Source organism: Ursus americanus, chromosome 3 (genome assembly GCF_024610735.1).
Source record: "Ursus americanus isolate L20-20 chromosome 3, mUrsAme1.1.p, whole genome shotgun sequence".
NCBI classification, from domain to species: domain Eukaryota; kingdom Metazoa; phylum Chordata; class Mammalia; order Carnivora; family Ursidae; genus Ursus; species Ursus americanus.
In genome coordinates this window covers 14,745,292-14,762,066 of record NC_142129.1, presented here as the reverse complement: position 1 = coordinate 14,762,066, position 16,775 = coordinate 14,745,292, and the positions used below count along the sequence as shown (strand labels likewise).

Genomic DNA, 16,775 nt, shown 5'->3' with positions numbered 1-16,775 from the left:
TAAAACGGTATTGAGCATTTTACGACTGTACCACACACATTCCCCACCGCGGCCGGGCGAGAAAAACAGGAGTCGGTCTAGGAATGGGAGGCCTGTGGGAGTCAGTGTTGCGTTCTGCGGAGAGAAGCCGCAGGGCTAGTCCTGCTGGAGTTAGCCATTTCCTTTCTTGCCTCGATACTTCGGGCAGCGGGGCGCTGGGCGGGCTCGCACTGCGGTTGGTCCTCGCGTCCCTCAACCCCTTCTCCGTATTCGCCTCGAATAACCTGTTTGACAACCCCGATTCTCTAGAGCCGAGTGCGGGAGGTATATGCCGGACGGGACCCAGCGCCATGATTAGGTCAGTCCCAGGCACATCCAGAGGCTCGCTCCTAGCTAAGCCCCACATGCGTCGCCGGTTTCCGGGTGCAAATGGGAAGCTCGGGAAACCCCAGACCCCTCCCTTTTAGGAAGGGCGCAGACGGCGTCTCCGTTTCCAAGGAAACCGGCCCTGCCATAACGTCACTTCCGCTGACCTGTCTGGACTCCCGACTGTTGGGAGGAAAAGAGGAAAACTGAGCCACAGCCACGACGGTGGACGCGAGCGTCTCCTGTCTGCGCATGCGCCCGCTCAGCGGCCTGCTTCTATTTATGTGGGGGATCCAACATGGCGGCTGCGGCGACCCTGGCGATGGCGGTGGAGACCATCAGAACATAGTGGCGGGGAAGGGGGCACGGTCCGTACTCACGGTGGCGTCGGCAGAGACGACTGAGGGTGGTGGAGGGAAGAAAAGCGACGGAAAGCAAAAGGAAGGGCGGGCAGGCAAACAACTCGGCGTAGAACCGAGCGCCGGCTCGAGCGAAGGCAGAGGGCCAGAACAGTGGGGATGGCGGAGCCACGCAGAGTAGCGTTTATTAGCCTGTCACCGGTGAGGCGGCGCGAGGCCGACTACCCGGGGGCCGAACGCGAGCCCGAATACCCTCGCGAGCCCCCCCGACTGGAGCCGCAGCCGTACCGCGAACCGGCCCGGGTGGAGCAGCCGGCCCCGCGGGAGGCTGCCCCCCGGTCGGACGCGCAGCCCCCGCCGCGGGAGAAGCCGCTCCCCCAGCGCGAGGTCAGCCGCGCCGAGCCGCCCATGTCGCTGCAGCGGGAGCCCCCGCGGCCCGAGCCGCCGCCGCCGCCGCCGCTCCCTCAGCTGCACTTGCAGCCGCCCCCGCCGCGAGAGTCGGCTTCCCGGGCCGAGCCGCAGCAGAGGCCGCCGAGGGAGACAGTGCGCCTGGAGCTAGTGCTCAAGGATCCCACCGACGAGAGCTGCGTGGAGTTCAGTTACCCGGAGCTGCTGCTGTGCGGAGAACAACGGGTACAGAAGATTCTCCCTCACCCCCCAGACCCTGGGAGCCTCAGGACGCGTCCTCCTCTCCCGGTGGTCCGCACCTTCCGACGCCCGCTTTGCGCGTCTGGGGTCGCCTGGGAGGGTGGACTGGAGGGGGCTGGGGCCGAGCGGGTGGACGAGTGGTTGGTGCTGCTTTCCCCTGCTCCCCAGGGTTGGCCAAGGCTCCCACCCGGCTCCACCAACACCCCCCCCCCCCCGCCTCGTGCGCCGTCTCCAAATGCCGCTCCGAGCTGGTTTTCCTCTGCACCTTTTGAGACCTCAGAATTTACTCCTTTCTGCTCCCCACACAATATTTGGGGGCTCTGCAAGTTACTGGTTGGGTTTTCCTTGTGGAGCTCCAGCAGTCGTTCCAGTAGAAAGGAAGAGAAAACCCGGGGGGACACGCCCCCCATCCGAAGCAGCGAGATAGTGTAACCCCTCCATATCATCTTCCTCTTCATCACTATTTGTTATGCTTGGCGCTGAGATGTGCTTGCGAACGTGGGGTATTTCTCTTAATTGAAGGGTATTTGAAAGTAGTCTAAAAATTTTCAGACTAAGGATTCCATTCCAGGAATGAAGAAGAAGCGGATTAGTTATTTGGTTACTTATTTTTCTCTCACCTTGGTATTGGTACACCTACTTAGCTTTGTTTTCTCTAGAGTTTGTTTTTACTGTAATTGAATGGGAAGGTGTCTCCTGTTTTATTTGGCGCCCACCGTCACACTCTCTTATTTGAGTGTATATCATTAGTTTATAGGTCTAAGTTGGGTGATGTTGCACTGGCCATTGTAATTTTTGGAGAATGATGAAAAGCTGCTTTGAATTTTTAGGAATTGTTGAAAATATATAGGTATGCCTTTGATGGAACTGGTGAACAACAGCGATTGGAGAGAGGTTTGTTGGTAATTGTAATTTTTATTGTAGATTTTGGTGATCTTTAGAAGTAAACTAGAAAGTGAAATGATAGAGTAACAGTAACAAGAGAACAGTTTCCTCTCTTGTTTAGAGATTATGCTCTTTATTAGGTTTTGCTTTAGCACCGGTCTAATGGATTCCCAAAGTCATTTGTTTTGTTTTCATTCTCAACGGTCTTTGTAGTTGAATGATTCTTTAGTTTAAAAATATCATATTAAACAATGTCACTGGATTTTATTTCTTTTAAGGCCAGTTTATGTTTTTATTATTATTTACAAATACTGTTATGTGGTCAAATCACTACTAAACGTTTGCAACCAAAATGAATTGTTAAGGGTAGAGATCATTTTGGCCATTTCCACATTTTGTTCTTCAGACTCACTTTAGTGCCCCTACTATTTATTAATGTGATGTTATTTTTTTCCAAAAGGATTTTGAAAATACTAGATTGGAGCATTTTTCAAATAAATTGTATTTGATCTAATCAAAGTGAGTCTGCAGTTTTACTCCCTAACCTACTTTATAAATTACAGATGAAAAGCTTCATATTTGGGTAAAAGTACATTATGGTAGCTAACATTTACTGAATTCTTCCTGTGTGCGTGTTAGACACAGTTCTAAGTAAGGTGTATGGCTTATGGAATTTAGTTCAGCAGAGCTCCTTGAGGTAGGAGCCATTATCCCCACTTAACAAATGAGGAGGCTAATGCACAAAGTGCTTGTACGTAATTATATTAGTACTTCTTTCTATACCAATACCAATTCTCAGTAAAACAAAATTTCTTAAAGTTGTATAGTTTAAATTTAGAGGATCCTGCCAAAATGAACTGAAAGGAGAGTTACGGTAGAAATACAGAGATTTCTGTTATGATCCTCTTAATGCCATGAAATTTATGCCATGATAAATTAATAATATGTACCTTGTAATTATTATGACAAAAAAGTTAATTTTGATAGCTTGCCTTGCTAATCTGATAATATCAGAACTACTAGTTTCATGTAATAGGAGAAAGATAAGTAATTTAGTTTAATTTTTTGTTTATACTATCAACTTAGGGGTATATTGGTCAGATTTTCTTGTATGTTCAGCCATATATCATTTGTCGTATTCCAAAAAAAAAATCTATTGTTTATACAGTGCACCTTTGCGACCAAGTTTTGCCAGATTTACCAACAATTACTACCAATGAACATATTTGTTATATAAGGAATTGTAGAAGACATTTCTCTGTTTTCCATGAAAGGAAGTTGTCATATTTCCGTGAAAGGAAATCCTAGTAGTAGAAACCAACAGAAAGCAAAATGAGACCAATAGAATTGATCTACAGAGTGGCGATTCCCAAATTTGGTTTTTCTTCCCCTCAAGGAGAGTCTAGTTATTTTTAAGGATGTTATAATATTTTCAAAGTAGTCTAAATTTTGAGTTGTTGTAATTGAAGAACTTATGTAACAGAGTTTTAGTAGAAAGGGGAGAGGGAAAGAGATGGTATAGAATGAAAAGAAAGATTCTAAGTTTTGAAATAGCTCTCTATCACTGAATAAGATTTTAGTTGATAGGTATAGGTATATATAAATCTTTTGCATATGAATACCACCTATATTGGGGTGCATTTAAATCATCCCCCTTCATAAATACGAAATGAAGAGTAAAACCCTGATTAACTGAATGCAATCACAGTTTTTTTGTATACTCTTATATTTTTTTGATGAGGAGAAGCACAGTTAAATGAGTGTATGTTGGCAACATATGAAAAACAAAACCCCTTCTTGTCAGGTTAAAAGGACACAGGTTAGCTATCTCTGTAGACTACTAAGCCCTGATTGAGGTGGTTCAGGATGGTGACTGAGGCTCTGCAATCGTCTCTGTCCTCAAAGATTAATCTGTTCACCATTTCTGGCTGAAGAGAAATAGCACGGTTTAGAAGTAAGTTCTGCCAGTAATTGATATGCAAGTAATTTTTGCTTAACTCTTAGTAAACCAGAAAATCAGTTAACTGGAACATCCACTTGTGAATGTGATTAGTTGAGCATTTACTATAAAAAGAATAAGTGATTATAGTGCCGATGTAGTTACACTGTTAGAGAATTCTGTGCTATTCCAATGCTTGTCGTACTGCATATTTTCGATAACATGTGAAAGATCTCCGGAAGGTGGTGTTAATGAGTTAACATCAAAGGACAAAATTATTATAATGTAATTGCCCGTGGGTAGTTGGTAATTTTGATATTCACTGATTTCCAGATTATCTTTTCACCTGAAAAACATAAAACTCACTTAGAGCCTTGATTGTGGGTAGGGGTTTCTTTCTTAACTGTGAGAGAAAAGTGAGTCACTTTTCTTAACTCGCTTTTTATAGACTGTGGAGAGTAAGAGGTTTACTCTTGATTCCTCAATAAAGTCTATACAGAACATTATACAATGGGATTTAAGGTGATTCTTATTAAAAATATATGTCCATGTGTTTACATTTCACATATAAAATGGGGCAGACCAGTAATAGGACCTAGTACTTGGACTTCACAGTGACATGAAGCAACAGTTGATTATGTCAAGGCATGGTGGTTGCTCACTGTCCTTTAGTCTTAAGGCTATTCCTGAACATGCCTAGTATTTATTTCATTATCGGTCTCTTCCTCCTGGTTTATTTATTCCTTTCAGGTCATATACATTTTTTCCACTGGTAAGTCCTGGGATAAAGGATTCTGTAAATACATTACTTATTACAATAGATCATTTAAATCATTGATTCTGAGATTAATTTTTTAGGCTTTCAGAATATACCTTCATTCTAATGCCTTATGTCTGATGAATTGTATTCATCCTCTTCATATTTTTCTGTCATATTTTTAGACTAATTGTATCTCAGCCTTCATATCCAGGATGAAATGTGTCAGTTCCAAAGTGTGCAAATCTTTGTCCCCTCTGCAGTTTTTTCTTCAGGTTCAGCCGAATTGTATCCAGTATTTCCAGTATTTTACTTCAGTTAAAACATCTAGCCTTCCTTTTTTTAAAAGATTAAAAAGTCAGTTGTCCATAATTAGATACAAGTAGCATTTTTATTCATATTCAGCTCCTTGTTTTCCCTTTTTTTTTGTATTGAAAACCTTTATGTATAGGAAAGGTGTCTGCTAAAATAGTAAACTTGAATAAAGGATGTGATTTATCTTTTTGTTTTGGTAAATAGATGGTGAATGTGGGATCCTAGCTGTGTGTGTGGTTTTTTAAAGCCATGTATTATGTTAACCTTTCATTCTCCTCTGCTAGAAGAAACCACAATAATGTAATCTGTTTGCAGCTTTCACTTTTCTAGCTTTGTTTAAGAGTAGCATGTACTCCCTGAATGAATATTCATGGACAAGAAGGAGGTGATGTGGATTGAGCTTTTGATGCTGGGCCTCAGCAGAAGGTTGCAGCAGCTACAGATACCCTGTGATAGCTTAGGGCAGATGATTCAGGGTTGATGCTAATTAATAACCTGGAGAGCCTTTAAGAAGCATTTCCTGACCAAAGCAGTTGTTTTTTGGGGGAAAGATCTCAAACTAGAGTTATAAGTGGGATTTTCATTTTTACCTAATTTTCTTGGGGATTTTTTGGCCTTTTTATTTTGGATGGGGTGACCATAGATCATTTTGTAGGAGGAGACAATTTGTTGAGTTCTTAATGAACGAAAAACCTGAGAATGTGTAAGGATCCATTAAAACTGCAAGTATTTTTGCTACAAACCAACATTTCTTTCTAGTTACTTTTAATGCTTCTAACTTATTTGTTAATATTTGGAAAATTTGACTCTATTAAATTTAAGGATGCATTCAACTCTGGTTGAAGTAATATTAATACTTCTATTTCTTTTCCTATTTGAATCAGAAGAAGCCCATTCACACAGAAGACCCATTTAATGATGAGCATCAAGAGAGGCAAGAAGTGGAAATGTTGGCTAAGAAGTTTGAAATGAAATATGTGAGTATAATATCCTCTTCATTTAGGTAATTTTACCTTATTGGCTTTTTTTTTTTTTCCTCCTGGTGACTGGTTGGGAGGGCTTGTAATATCCATTGCCCACCTTTTTTGTTCTCCTAATGAGTCCAAATAAATGGTTAGACAAAGATTCTGATAGGTTTGTGATGGCTGTAATAGTAGCCATCATTTATTGTACTCCTTCTAGAGTCCAGGCAGCTTGCTTAACATACATTATCTCCCATCATTATAGTAAAACTACATAGTAAGTAATATTGACCACATTTTACAAATGAAGAAACTGAGGCTCTGAGCTCAGTGTCACACAGTGGCAAGAACCAGGCTGCATAGCCAGGTCCGTCTAGCTCGAATCTTTTGCCTTTCCTACTACCACCATTGAGAAGGCTACTTTAATTCCCTTGGTGTAGTAGTTCTTAAGCCTTCCTGCCTCTTTCGAGTTTAAGAGAATGAATGTGTGTATTTCTAGCATACACATTTCTGGGATCAGAATCAATCAGCAGCAGCATGAAATTTCTTTGAAAGTATCTTGTTTACCTTAAACATTCATGTACATTTTACGTTCTATGCCATAAATAGATTGATATTTGTTTTAATATAAAAGTGAATTCTGATTACCTGAATGTGACATTGCTTAACATTTTTCTCACATTTTCTTTTTTTTTTTTTTTTTAAAGATTTTATTTATTTATTCGACAGAGATAGAGACAGCCAGCGAGAGAGGGAACACAAGCAGGGGGAGTGGGAGAGGAAGAAGCAGGCTCATAGAGGAAGAGCCTGATGTGGGGCTCGATCCCATAACGCAGGGATCACGCCCTGAGCCGAAGGCAGGCGCTTAACCGCTGTGCCACCCAGGTGCCCCTTTTTCTCACATTTTCTAATATAATTGAGATTGTAGGATAGCTCCCTTCTTCCCCATCTTTATCCTATGGCTTTACTTCATGGCACTTTGCTAAAGCATAACTCATGAAAAACAAGACCCCTTCTGGTTCCTTAGTGAATATTGAAAAGTATCTCACAGAGATAGGAAGTCAGCTTACACTAACCCTGTCATTTATGTTATCCTCCAGATGCAAGTGGGATCTTGGTGGACCGTTGCTGGCTCCTTGTGCTAATGAATATGTTTGGGGTGGGGGAAATATATGAGAATACTTTGGAATGAAAGTCAGTTTGTAGGCCGTACTTTACCACCTACAAATTGTCCTTTGGTGAAGTTATTTAACCTTTTTGGGCCCCAGTTTTCTTTCTTTGAAGATTTTTCAAGGCTTCTCCTGGCTTTATATTCTGTGATGATATAATAATTTTAGGGATGGACTGGTGGGTATTTTGATGGAAAGAGTAGCAAAAGTTGTTAAACTGTAGTGTTTGATTACAATATAATGTTCTCAAATTATAAATCCTAACATACTATGGCTTTTTTTTTTTTTTAAGATTTTTATTTTTAAGTAATATCTACACCCAACATGGGGTTTGAACTCACAACCCTAAGATCAAGAGTCACATGCTCTACTGACTGAGCCAGCCAGGTGCCCCTGTGACTTTTTTATACAAGTTAACACATTGGTTAAATTTAATGTTTTAACCAGGCAATATATATACATGGTTCAGAACTAAAAAATTTTAGAGTGAAAAATCTTCCTATTGTTCACCCACATAATCTCACTTCCTAGAGGCATGTTTTGGGGGGGGTCCTTCCAGAGGTATTTTATGTATTTATGTATTTTATGTAATGTATTACCCCCACCCCACATCTCTCTCTCTCTCTTTTTTTTTTTTTTTTAAAGATTTTATTTATTTGTTTGAGAGAGAGTCAGAGAGAGCACAAGCAGGGGGAGAGGCCGAAGGAGAGGGAGAAGCAGGCTCCCCAGTGAGCCAAGAGCCTGACATGGGGCTCGATCCCAGGACCCCAAGATCACGACCTGAACTGAAGGCAGAGGCTTAACCGACTGAGCCAACCAGGCACCCCCTGCCCCCTCAACATCTCTTTTTACACATACTACAGAAGATGCAGTTCTGCTCTTTGCTTTTTTTTCAGTTACTCTAACTTGGAGATTTTTTTCTTATCAGCACAAAGAGAGCTTTCTTATCTTTCTCTCTCTCTCTCTTTTAGGGCTGCATGGTAGTCCATTGTATGGACATACCACAATTTATTTAACCAGTCCCCAGATGGTCTCAGTTGTTTCCAAAAATTTGCTCTTGTAAATAGTGCTAAAGTAAATTACTTAGTAGCATGGCATTTCACACATTTGCAAGTTTATCTGTTGGACAGATTCCTAGAAGTGGAATTTTTAGGTCAAAAGATTTATGTGGTTATTTAGTTTGGGTATAGATTACCAAATTACCAGTTCCTAAGTTACCAGTTTCCATTCCCTCCAGCACTACATTAGAGTCCTTATTTTTGCGTAAGTTTTAAAACTAAGGATTAGAATTGTCCTTTGTAAATGGAAAAATTCCTAGCATATGCTCCTATAAGTAATGTGATTCAGGATGTGATGTGTTGCCTCAGAGTTAGCATTAAATCATCTTGGGGAGCCCTTGGTTCATATTTGGCATGGAAAAACCAATGTTCTGAAGAAGTTGGTTGATGTATAAAATTGAGTTCCAGATAACTGGGATATCTCCCGGCCCTGTCATTGTGCAAGGATAAAATGTTGTTCTTATTATAATTCAAATTAATGGGCTATAATTCTTCTCTATATTTTTATTTTGGCTACTCTCTCTCTTATTTCCATTCTAAGTAGAGATTTAAAATGTCCTACCTCATGAAGCCTTTATGTGCCATGAGTATTATAGGCATTAAATGTATATATCATAACAAATTATTAGGACCCTTGTAAGAAAACCATCCAGCTAAAAGTGACCTGGAAGAAGACGCCACATCCAGCTCTAGGCTCTGGGCTATCACAAAAGATGACTTCTGAACAACTGAGGTTTTTTTGGTGTTCAGGGATAGCAAATTCAGGTGTCTATGTGTCTATTTTTACTTATGTATTATGTTATATGTATATTTTAAGTAAAGAAACTTTTAAATATTGTATGTAAAATCTTGCAAAATGTTAACCTACCAAGGTTACATTTCCCTTAAAAAATTGCTTTTGGCAGGGATAAAAAGAGGACTTAATTCTTGGAGGCTTATAAAACAAAAGCTAGCCACCTTTTCTTCTTATTTTTGTTTCCTTCGTATTATAATTCAGATGTCCTCATCATTATTTCTGAAAATCACTTAAGGTTACTTCTAGCTCTTTGTTTCTTGGAATAAAAGGTGCAGTTTTTTGTTAAGTTTTGTGTATAAAAAAGTATTTGAGCATTTACATTAGATGTACAAAGGGGCATGATAGTTCCTCTCTCCTGGAACTTTCAAAATACATGGAAAGACAAGACATACATATGACACACAAATGTAGTACCAAGCAGTGTCTATGGGATTCAAAGACTCTGGGGATTTGAAAGTGGGTAGAAGGGCCAGTTCCATTCTTGAAATTGGAAGGAATTTTGGAGACTCTGGTGCAGAGTCCTTGAATGGGTTCTTCCAGTCTCCTGTGGAACCACATTTCTCTGTAATCCCTGGAATAGCTTTTCTACCCTTTGTAGGATATTCAGTGGATAAGAGGCAGTGACAATGTATTCTAGTGGAGGGAGCACAGGATTATGAGTTAACACAGCTGGATTCTGATCCTGTCTTTGCCATATTAACTAGCTGGGTGACCTTAGTACAGGCTCTTGGCTTTTTTATGCTTTGGTATTTGTGAGGGGAAAACAAGATCTGCCTAGCCAACTTTATATTTATAGCACAGGGGTTTTGTCAACGTCAGATGAAAAAATAGATTTTTAATGTTGGAAATATTTAAAGTGCTATCTAAATATGAAATAGTGTTTATTTAAACATATCACTCTTGTAGAGAACTGCTCTGTCTTACTCTGTACATGTCATAAATTCTTTTTAACATAAACATGTATGGGATTTTTTAACCTCTGTTAACTGACTACCCCATGGATTTTGATCTTTTAGTTTAGTTCGGGCATTCTGTTCCAAATGGCCTTTATCTTTAGCCCTTCAATCACTGTTTACAGGTTCTTCTTAATTATTAGGGACTTCTTAAAGACCACAATAAATTATTTGGGATCCTTTAAGAAACTCATTGGGTCAAAAGTGACCTGGGAGAAGACCAGCACTTTGTCCAGTGCTAGGTTTTCCCAAAAGATCACTCTTAAACCATCACTGAAGATCTTTATTAACTATACTTTATTGTCAAATAGTTCCTTAAGTGTTCTGTAGTTCAGGAGTAGCAAATTCAGATGTCCCCAATATGCCCACTGAACACCAGTGAAGCAGGCCAGGTGGACAGTAAAGGTGGGGGTTATCTGAACTAGAGGACAGCTGCTACTCAGCTCCAGCCCTTGTCACTTCGCAGGGACCGGGCCTTAGGGTTTCCAGATCTTTACATTTCTCAAAAGAAGGCTGAAATCTGGATTTTCCTCTTTGTTTTCTTACTTTTAAATGTTGGCTTCTAGTTAAAACACCTGCTTGGGGCCCCTGGGTGGCTTAGTCGTTAAGTGTCTGCCTTCAGCTCAGGGCGTGATCCCAGCGTTATGGGATTGAGCCCCACATCAGGCTCGTCCACTGGGAGCCTGCTTCTTCCTCTCCCACTCCCCCTGCTTGTGTTCCCTCTCTCACTGGCTGTCTCTGTCAAATAAATAAATAAAATCTTTAAAAAAAAAAAAACAAAAAAACACCTGCTGGATAAAATAGAACACCCGTGGGTCACATCCAGCTCTCAAGCCCTAGTTGGAGACATGGGTATACTTGCTTCAGTATTTTTTTTTTTTTTCTAATTTATTTAACTCAGCAGTCCATCCACACTTATATTCTGCCCCTTCTCTTCTGTGAGTGGAGTGGTTGGTACAAGTGGGAGGGCATGCCATTTCCATTGTGGAGGAGAATGTGTTTGCAGGAAGTTTCAGAGAACTGAGCAAGTTAAACACTATTGGGGGTTTCCAGATATGGGGACAAATAAGATGCACTGAGGGGTGGCTGGGTCTATAAGTGATGTTATCGATGAATTGAGTGGTTTGTTGGAGGCCTGGGAGGCAAGTTTATGGGCTTCTCGTGGTCTTGAGTATGTGTAGCCATTGCTTGTGCTGGAGAGTTGTGTGAAGTGGAACAGGCTGCCACTTGTGGGAGAGGGATGGAGAACTGTGGAGCTAGGACGTGTCCTTTCTCTTACAGCAGTTGCTTGGGGAAGAAGGACTGAGACGGTCTTGGTAGTTGAAATGCAGTAATAGAAATTATAGGGAGTATAAAATTATTAAAAACAGCACCTGGTATCGAATGGTTTGTTTTTTCCCCTCTATCCTGTCCTGTTTTTATTGCCTGTGTCTTGTTTCCTCTTATGTTACTCTTCAGGTAACGTGACAGTGCACGTTCAGCATCAATTGCTACGTATTTTCTTGGGAAAAGAAAAACTAGTCGGTACTTAATTTTACCTAGAGTATACTAAATTGGTTGTTGTACATAAATCTTATTACAGAGCTAAGTCCAACTTTGGACACTTCTCTATAGGCTCCAGATTTTTCTTGTTGGTTACTATAGGAAGGAAGCAGGATGCAGTTTAAAGAGGCTTGTGTTCTTTTTTCCTCATTGGCAATTTTAAGGCTCCACATGTTTAGGCTGAATATCCTACTTTCCTGAATATCCTGAATTTCCAGCTCAGTTCTTAGATGGTTTCTAGATTGTGTACCCTTTTTCTGAGGCCATACGTACCGTAGATCAATGAATGCGGTTTGCACTTTTTCTCTAAGCCTTCTTATAGTGCATAGGGTATAAGATCACCTGTGGTGTTTGGAAGATTTCTTTTAGTGATTTTTCTCACTCTGTTACCCCAGCCATCTTGAAAGGTCATGCTATTCCGGAATTGGATATAAATTCAGTAATCTAAATGAAAGTGCTTAGCATAGTATCGGGTGCCTAGCAGTGGCTCAGCTAAGACATTCGAATCTGAATGACCTATGGAATAGGAAGACGTGTATTCTGCCAAGCATTTATTAGCATTTCTGAAATCTCATTATGACTTTAAAATTCACTTACTTTACCGTATAGAGTTTGAATACAACATTTAATGCTTAATTCTATGCGATTTTAAACTCTTAAAGCCCTAATAGCTTCATATTTATTTTAAAAGGGAGGATAAAGGTAGATTTGATGGTAAAAAAGTAGTTCTGAGCAGTCTTCTAAGTAAAGCAGTTGGAAAAAAAAAAGCAGTTCAAATGGAGTTAATATTGCTTTAATCAAAAACAAAGTATATTTATAAAAAGTCTTGATTTTCTTGTTGTATGGCTTTTAAAATTGATTTTGTCCTGATATGTTTTAAAGAATGGCAGTATCTTTTAATGTAATTTAATTTTATTTCCAGTATAGTTAACATATAGTTTTATATTAGTTTCAGGTGTGTATAATACAGTGATTCAGCACTTCTGTACTTTACTCAGTGCTCATTATGATAAGTATACTCTTAATCCCCTTCACCTATTTCACCCATCCTTCCCTCCCCACCAACCTCTGCTCTGGTAATCATTAGTTTGTTCTTTTATGGTTAAGAGTCTGTTGGTTTGCCTCTTTTTTCCCTTGTTCGTTTCTTTTGTTTCTTAAATTCCACATATGAGTGAAATCATATGGTATTTGTCTTTCCCTAACTGACTTACTTCACTTAGCATTATATCCTCTAGATCCATCCGCGTTGTCCCAAATGGCAAGACTTCATTTTTTTACTCCTAATATTCCATTGTGTGTGTGTGTGTGTGTACACATACATACACATACCATATCTTCTTTATTCATTCATCTACTGATGGACACTTGGTTTCTTCCATAATTTGGAAGTAATGCTGTAAATAATGTAAATAATACTGTAAATACTGCAATAAGAAAATGGCAATATTTGGAATAATTGTATAATTTCCAATGAGCGACTTCTTCACAGTAAATACTACTCGAGTGGAAAGGAAATATGCTTTTACACTTGAAATAATTATGGCTTGTTTAAAAAGTGTCCTCAAATATGAGACTGATGCAAGTGGATGTGAGAAAATATTTATTCACTCTTTCTGGGAGGTTTAAGAATTCTCTAGTTACTCATATTAGACGATCATCTGCACTTGCTGAGATTAGTGCTTCCTTGGGAACTTCCTTGGCTGGTTTTCCTCTGTATGTTTTGGTCTTATGTTAGGTCTGGTCCATAAAGATAACATGGTAGGATTTTGAGTAAAACAGTTTGGATAAATACTTGTTAACACCACCACAAAATAAATTCTATTTATGAAGCACAAGTACCAGTGTATTTAGCTTCTATAGGCCAACAACATTACTATATGTAGTATGATACTACATATACAGCAAAAACATCATAACCTTTTATTTTTTTATTTATTTATTTTTTTAATAATGATTTTTTATTATATTATGTTAGTCACCATACAGTACATCCCCGGTTTTCGATGTAAGGCTCGATGATTCATTAGTTGTGTATATCATAACCTTTTAAAACAAACTGAGGTTGGAGGGGTTCTTAAATACAGGGCAAGGAAGAATTCTTAAGTAAGAGTTTTCTCTTTTGCAGTTACCAGTTGTAATCGCTTGCCATGACATGCCCTTTCAGTTTCTTGGCCTCTTTGAGTTAAACAAATTCTCTTCAACTTCCTTAAATCCATTAGGAACAATCGAGAATCAGCAGTTTTAGGGTATTTGGAAGGAAGGCCCAAATCCTAAGTGGTGATTAAAGAAATCTGTTTATACTGTATCTGTGCTGTTAAGTCAGCTCTTGGCTGTCTTTCCACTGACTTAAATTTCTCCTCTTTTCTATCGGTAGGTTAAGGAAATCAACAGAAGTGGAGAAGGATAAGGTTGTGACTGGGCTGGGACAAATAGGGAAGCTTGGTGACCAAGAGATATTTTCTTCTCAGTTATAAGACTGCAGTCTTAACATACAGTATCATGCTTCCTCTGTCTTCCAGAGGTGATCAGTGGACATTGCTTATTAGTTAGGTTTCTTATTACCTGGAGACAACTGGGGAAGGGGGTCCTGTACTAAGAACATCTTGTTTCTTTTCTTTTCTTTCTTTTTTTCTTTTTAAAATTGATTTATTTATGTGAGAGAGAGCAAGCAGTGGGTGGGGAGAGGAAGAGAATGCTCAAGTGGACTCCCACTGAGCACAGGGCCGATAGGGGCTCGATCTCATGACCTGTGAAATCATGACCTGAGCCAAAACCAAGAGTCAGATGCCCAGCTGACTGAGCCACCCAGGCGCCCCTTGTTTGTTTTCCAGCTTAGTGTTTATAGTGTAATCAGACAGCATTGGCTTGAAACACTGATTATCAGGTTAAACAGGTACAATGATTCAGTAAGTCATTTTCTTCTGAGTCATAGTAAACCAGTACCCTAGGGAAATAGATTTGAAGGGGGTTCTTCATTTTAGGTGTAGCAAAACTCAAGGTTTTCTTTTCTTAGTTTGGAAGGTAAACTTTGTGTTTTTATCAGAGGCATTTATTGTGTAAACTGTGAAACATCAGCAGCTGCAGCAGTCCAGGGAATTTATCAAATAAGACTGATACTACTGCAGGGAGTCTCCTTGCTAAGGCTGCTGGAAAAGAGACCAGTTCAAAAAAGGCCTAGTGGGGAGGACACTCTAATATAATCCTTTGCCAATCTATGTTGAGTTCCTTTAGGTGAAATTTTAATATTTGTGAATAGTCTTTTTGGCAACTCTCCAACATTTGGTTCAGTTTATACCATTTGCATATCACTGGACTTGAGCGTAATTGGGGAACTAGAGAACTACAGGGTGGAGAATAGAAAAGAAGAGGTGAGGCAGAAAGGGCCAGCCAAGGGAAGGCCAGGAGATGAGGAAAAGTAAATTGAGGCCAGAAAACTATACTCTGGTGGCCTCTGTGATGAAGGAAGGAACTGTGATGTGCCTGACAGTAAATGCTTTGGCAGAAAGCCATTGATAGGTAGAGGAAAGGCTATTTAACCCTGGCTATTGGGGAGGAAATTAGGAAAGAGCTACTTGGGCATGAGTGTGTCAAATACAGCTTGTCCAAAGCACTTTCCCCACAATGGGACTAGGAAGCAGAACCGTATACGGAGTGAAAACACAAATGGTATTGAATATTTGGTGGTCCAGACCTAAGAAAATAAAATTCTTGAATAGGTCATACATATACTTAAGAAAAACTCGAAAGATACAAAGGGAATATGATGTAAAGTAAATCTCCCTCCTATTCCTGACTCCCAGCTAACCAGTTCCCTCCTCAGAGATAACCACCATTGGAGTTTCTTTTCCTAGAGATGTATTTATGTAAGCATTTACATATTTCAAAGATCTTGTTCACTGTAAAAGAATATATAAATACAGATAAACAGAATAAAATAAAAATCTCCTACTAATCATCTGTAACCCCACTGCCAGGCATAACCACTGTTCGTAGTTGGATGTGCATCCTTTCAGGGCTTTTGAAGATGACTGTATGCTTATGAATGTGCTCTCTTGCACTTTAAAAAATTCCTTTTAATCATCCAAGTAACACATGGATACGTGCCTGTTATTAAAAACAAATTCAAAGTGTTACAGCTCCTTTGCAATTTGTCCAGCAGGTTTTCCAGTTCCTACCAAAGGAAAAAAAGTTCGAAGAATACATATTAAGCCAAAATCTTCCTTCACCACTGCCTCCAGTTATATCCCTTCCCTATTGGTAATAACCATGGTGATCTCCTTGTTAGAATTCTTTGAACGTTTAATATACATCTGTAGGCGTATATTGCTGTGTTGTGTTTCTCATAAATGAGATCTTATTGTTTATATGAGAATTAAAAAAGTAAGATCTTGTTATTTTAATGTCATCTCCACAATTACCAGTTAAGTTGAACACTGTCAAATGCTTAGTGAATATTACCTTTTCTGTGAATAGCCTGAACTATACATAGCATTTGGTAAATGCTTTTGTTACCTTCTATATTATTAAATATTCTTCTACTGCATTAAACATAATTCTACCACATTATTTTAAAATGGCTGTTAATGTTGAATGCATGTATCATAGAATATGTGATTTATGCCTTCATTATTGTTATGATGCTATAATTGATAGGATGCTTGGTGAAGATCTTAGACTTGTAAGATCCTTTGTTGAGAAGGATTATTACTCAGATTAATACTATGACCGTTAAGTAAAGGTTTAGCCATTTTGTTTACTGTCATTGATTTACATTTACTTAATTAGCCATTTTATTGCATATATTAGATTATGACTCATAACTATTAATAACAGCTGTACTTTCCTGTGGTAACTGCTGATCACCTTGACTAGACTTAAGTGTTCCTAAATCTCTCTAGTTATGCATTAAGTTATTTGTACTTCTGCATATGTGTGAATGTGCCCATTCTGACAGAACCTGTTTACATTTTAGTTTTCCCTAGGTAAGTCTTACAGGCAGCTAGCTGTGCCTAGACAAAAAATATGTTAGGAGAACAGAAAAAGATCA

The 16,775-nt window shown here is 39.4% G+C and overlaps 1 protein-coding gene and 1 non-coding gene across 5 annotated transcripts in view; both read left to right on the top strand.

Moving 5' to 3' along the window:
* The first annotated feature begins 544 nt into the window (after positions 1 to 544).
* The window catches only part of UBN2 (ubinuclein 2), a 76,119-nt gene continuing 59,888 nt past the window's right edge, over positions 545 to 16,775 (top strand). The window contains exons 1-2 of one of the 4 annotated variants that reach the window (XM_087860796.1): positions 545 to 1,337; positions 6,136 to 6,225. In XM_087860796.1, coding sequence (XP_087716922.1) covers positions 864 to 1,337; positions 6,136 to 6,225 — 564 coding nt within the window. In that variant the 5' untranslated portion in view covers positions 545 to 863. Of the gene's footprint in view, positions 1,338 to 6,132; positions 6,226 to 16,775 lie in introns of all 4 variants that reach the window. The other 3 variants (XM_045792546.2, XM_045792545.2, XM_045792544.2) reach the window with 3 other exon arrangements.
* LOC148110339 (U7 small nuclear RNA) lies at positions 15,854 to 15,916 on the top strand. The gene has a single exon (XR_015724084.1). It is a non-coding gene; the product is annotated as a U7 small nuclear RNA (small nuclear RNA).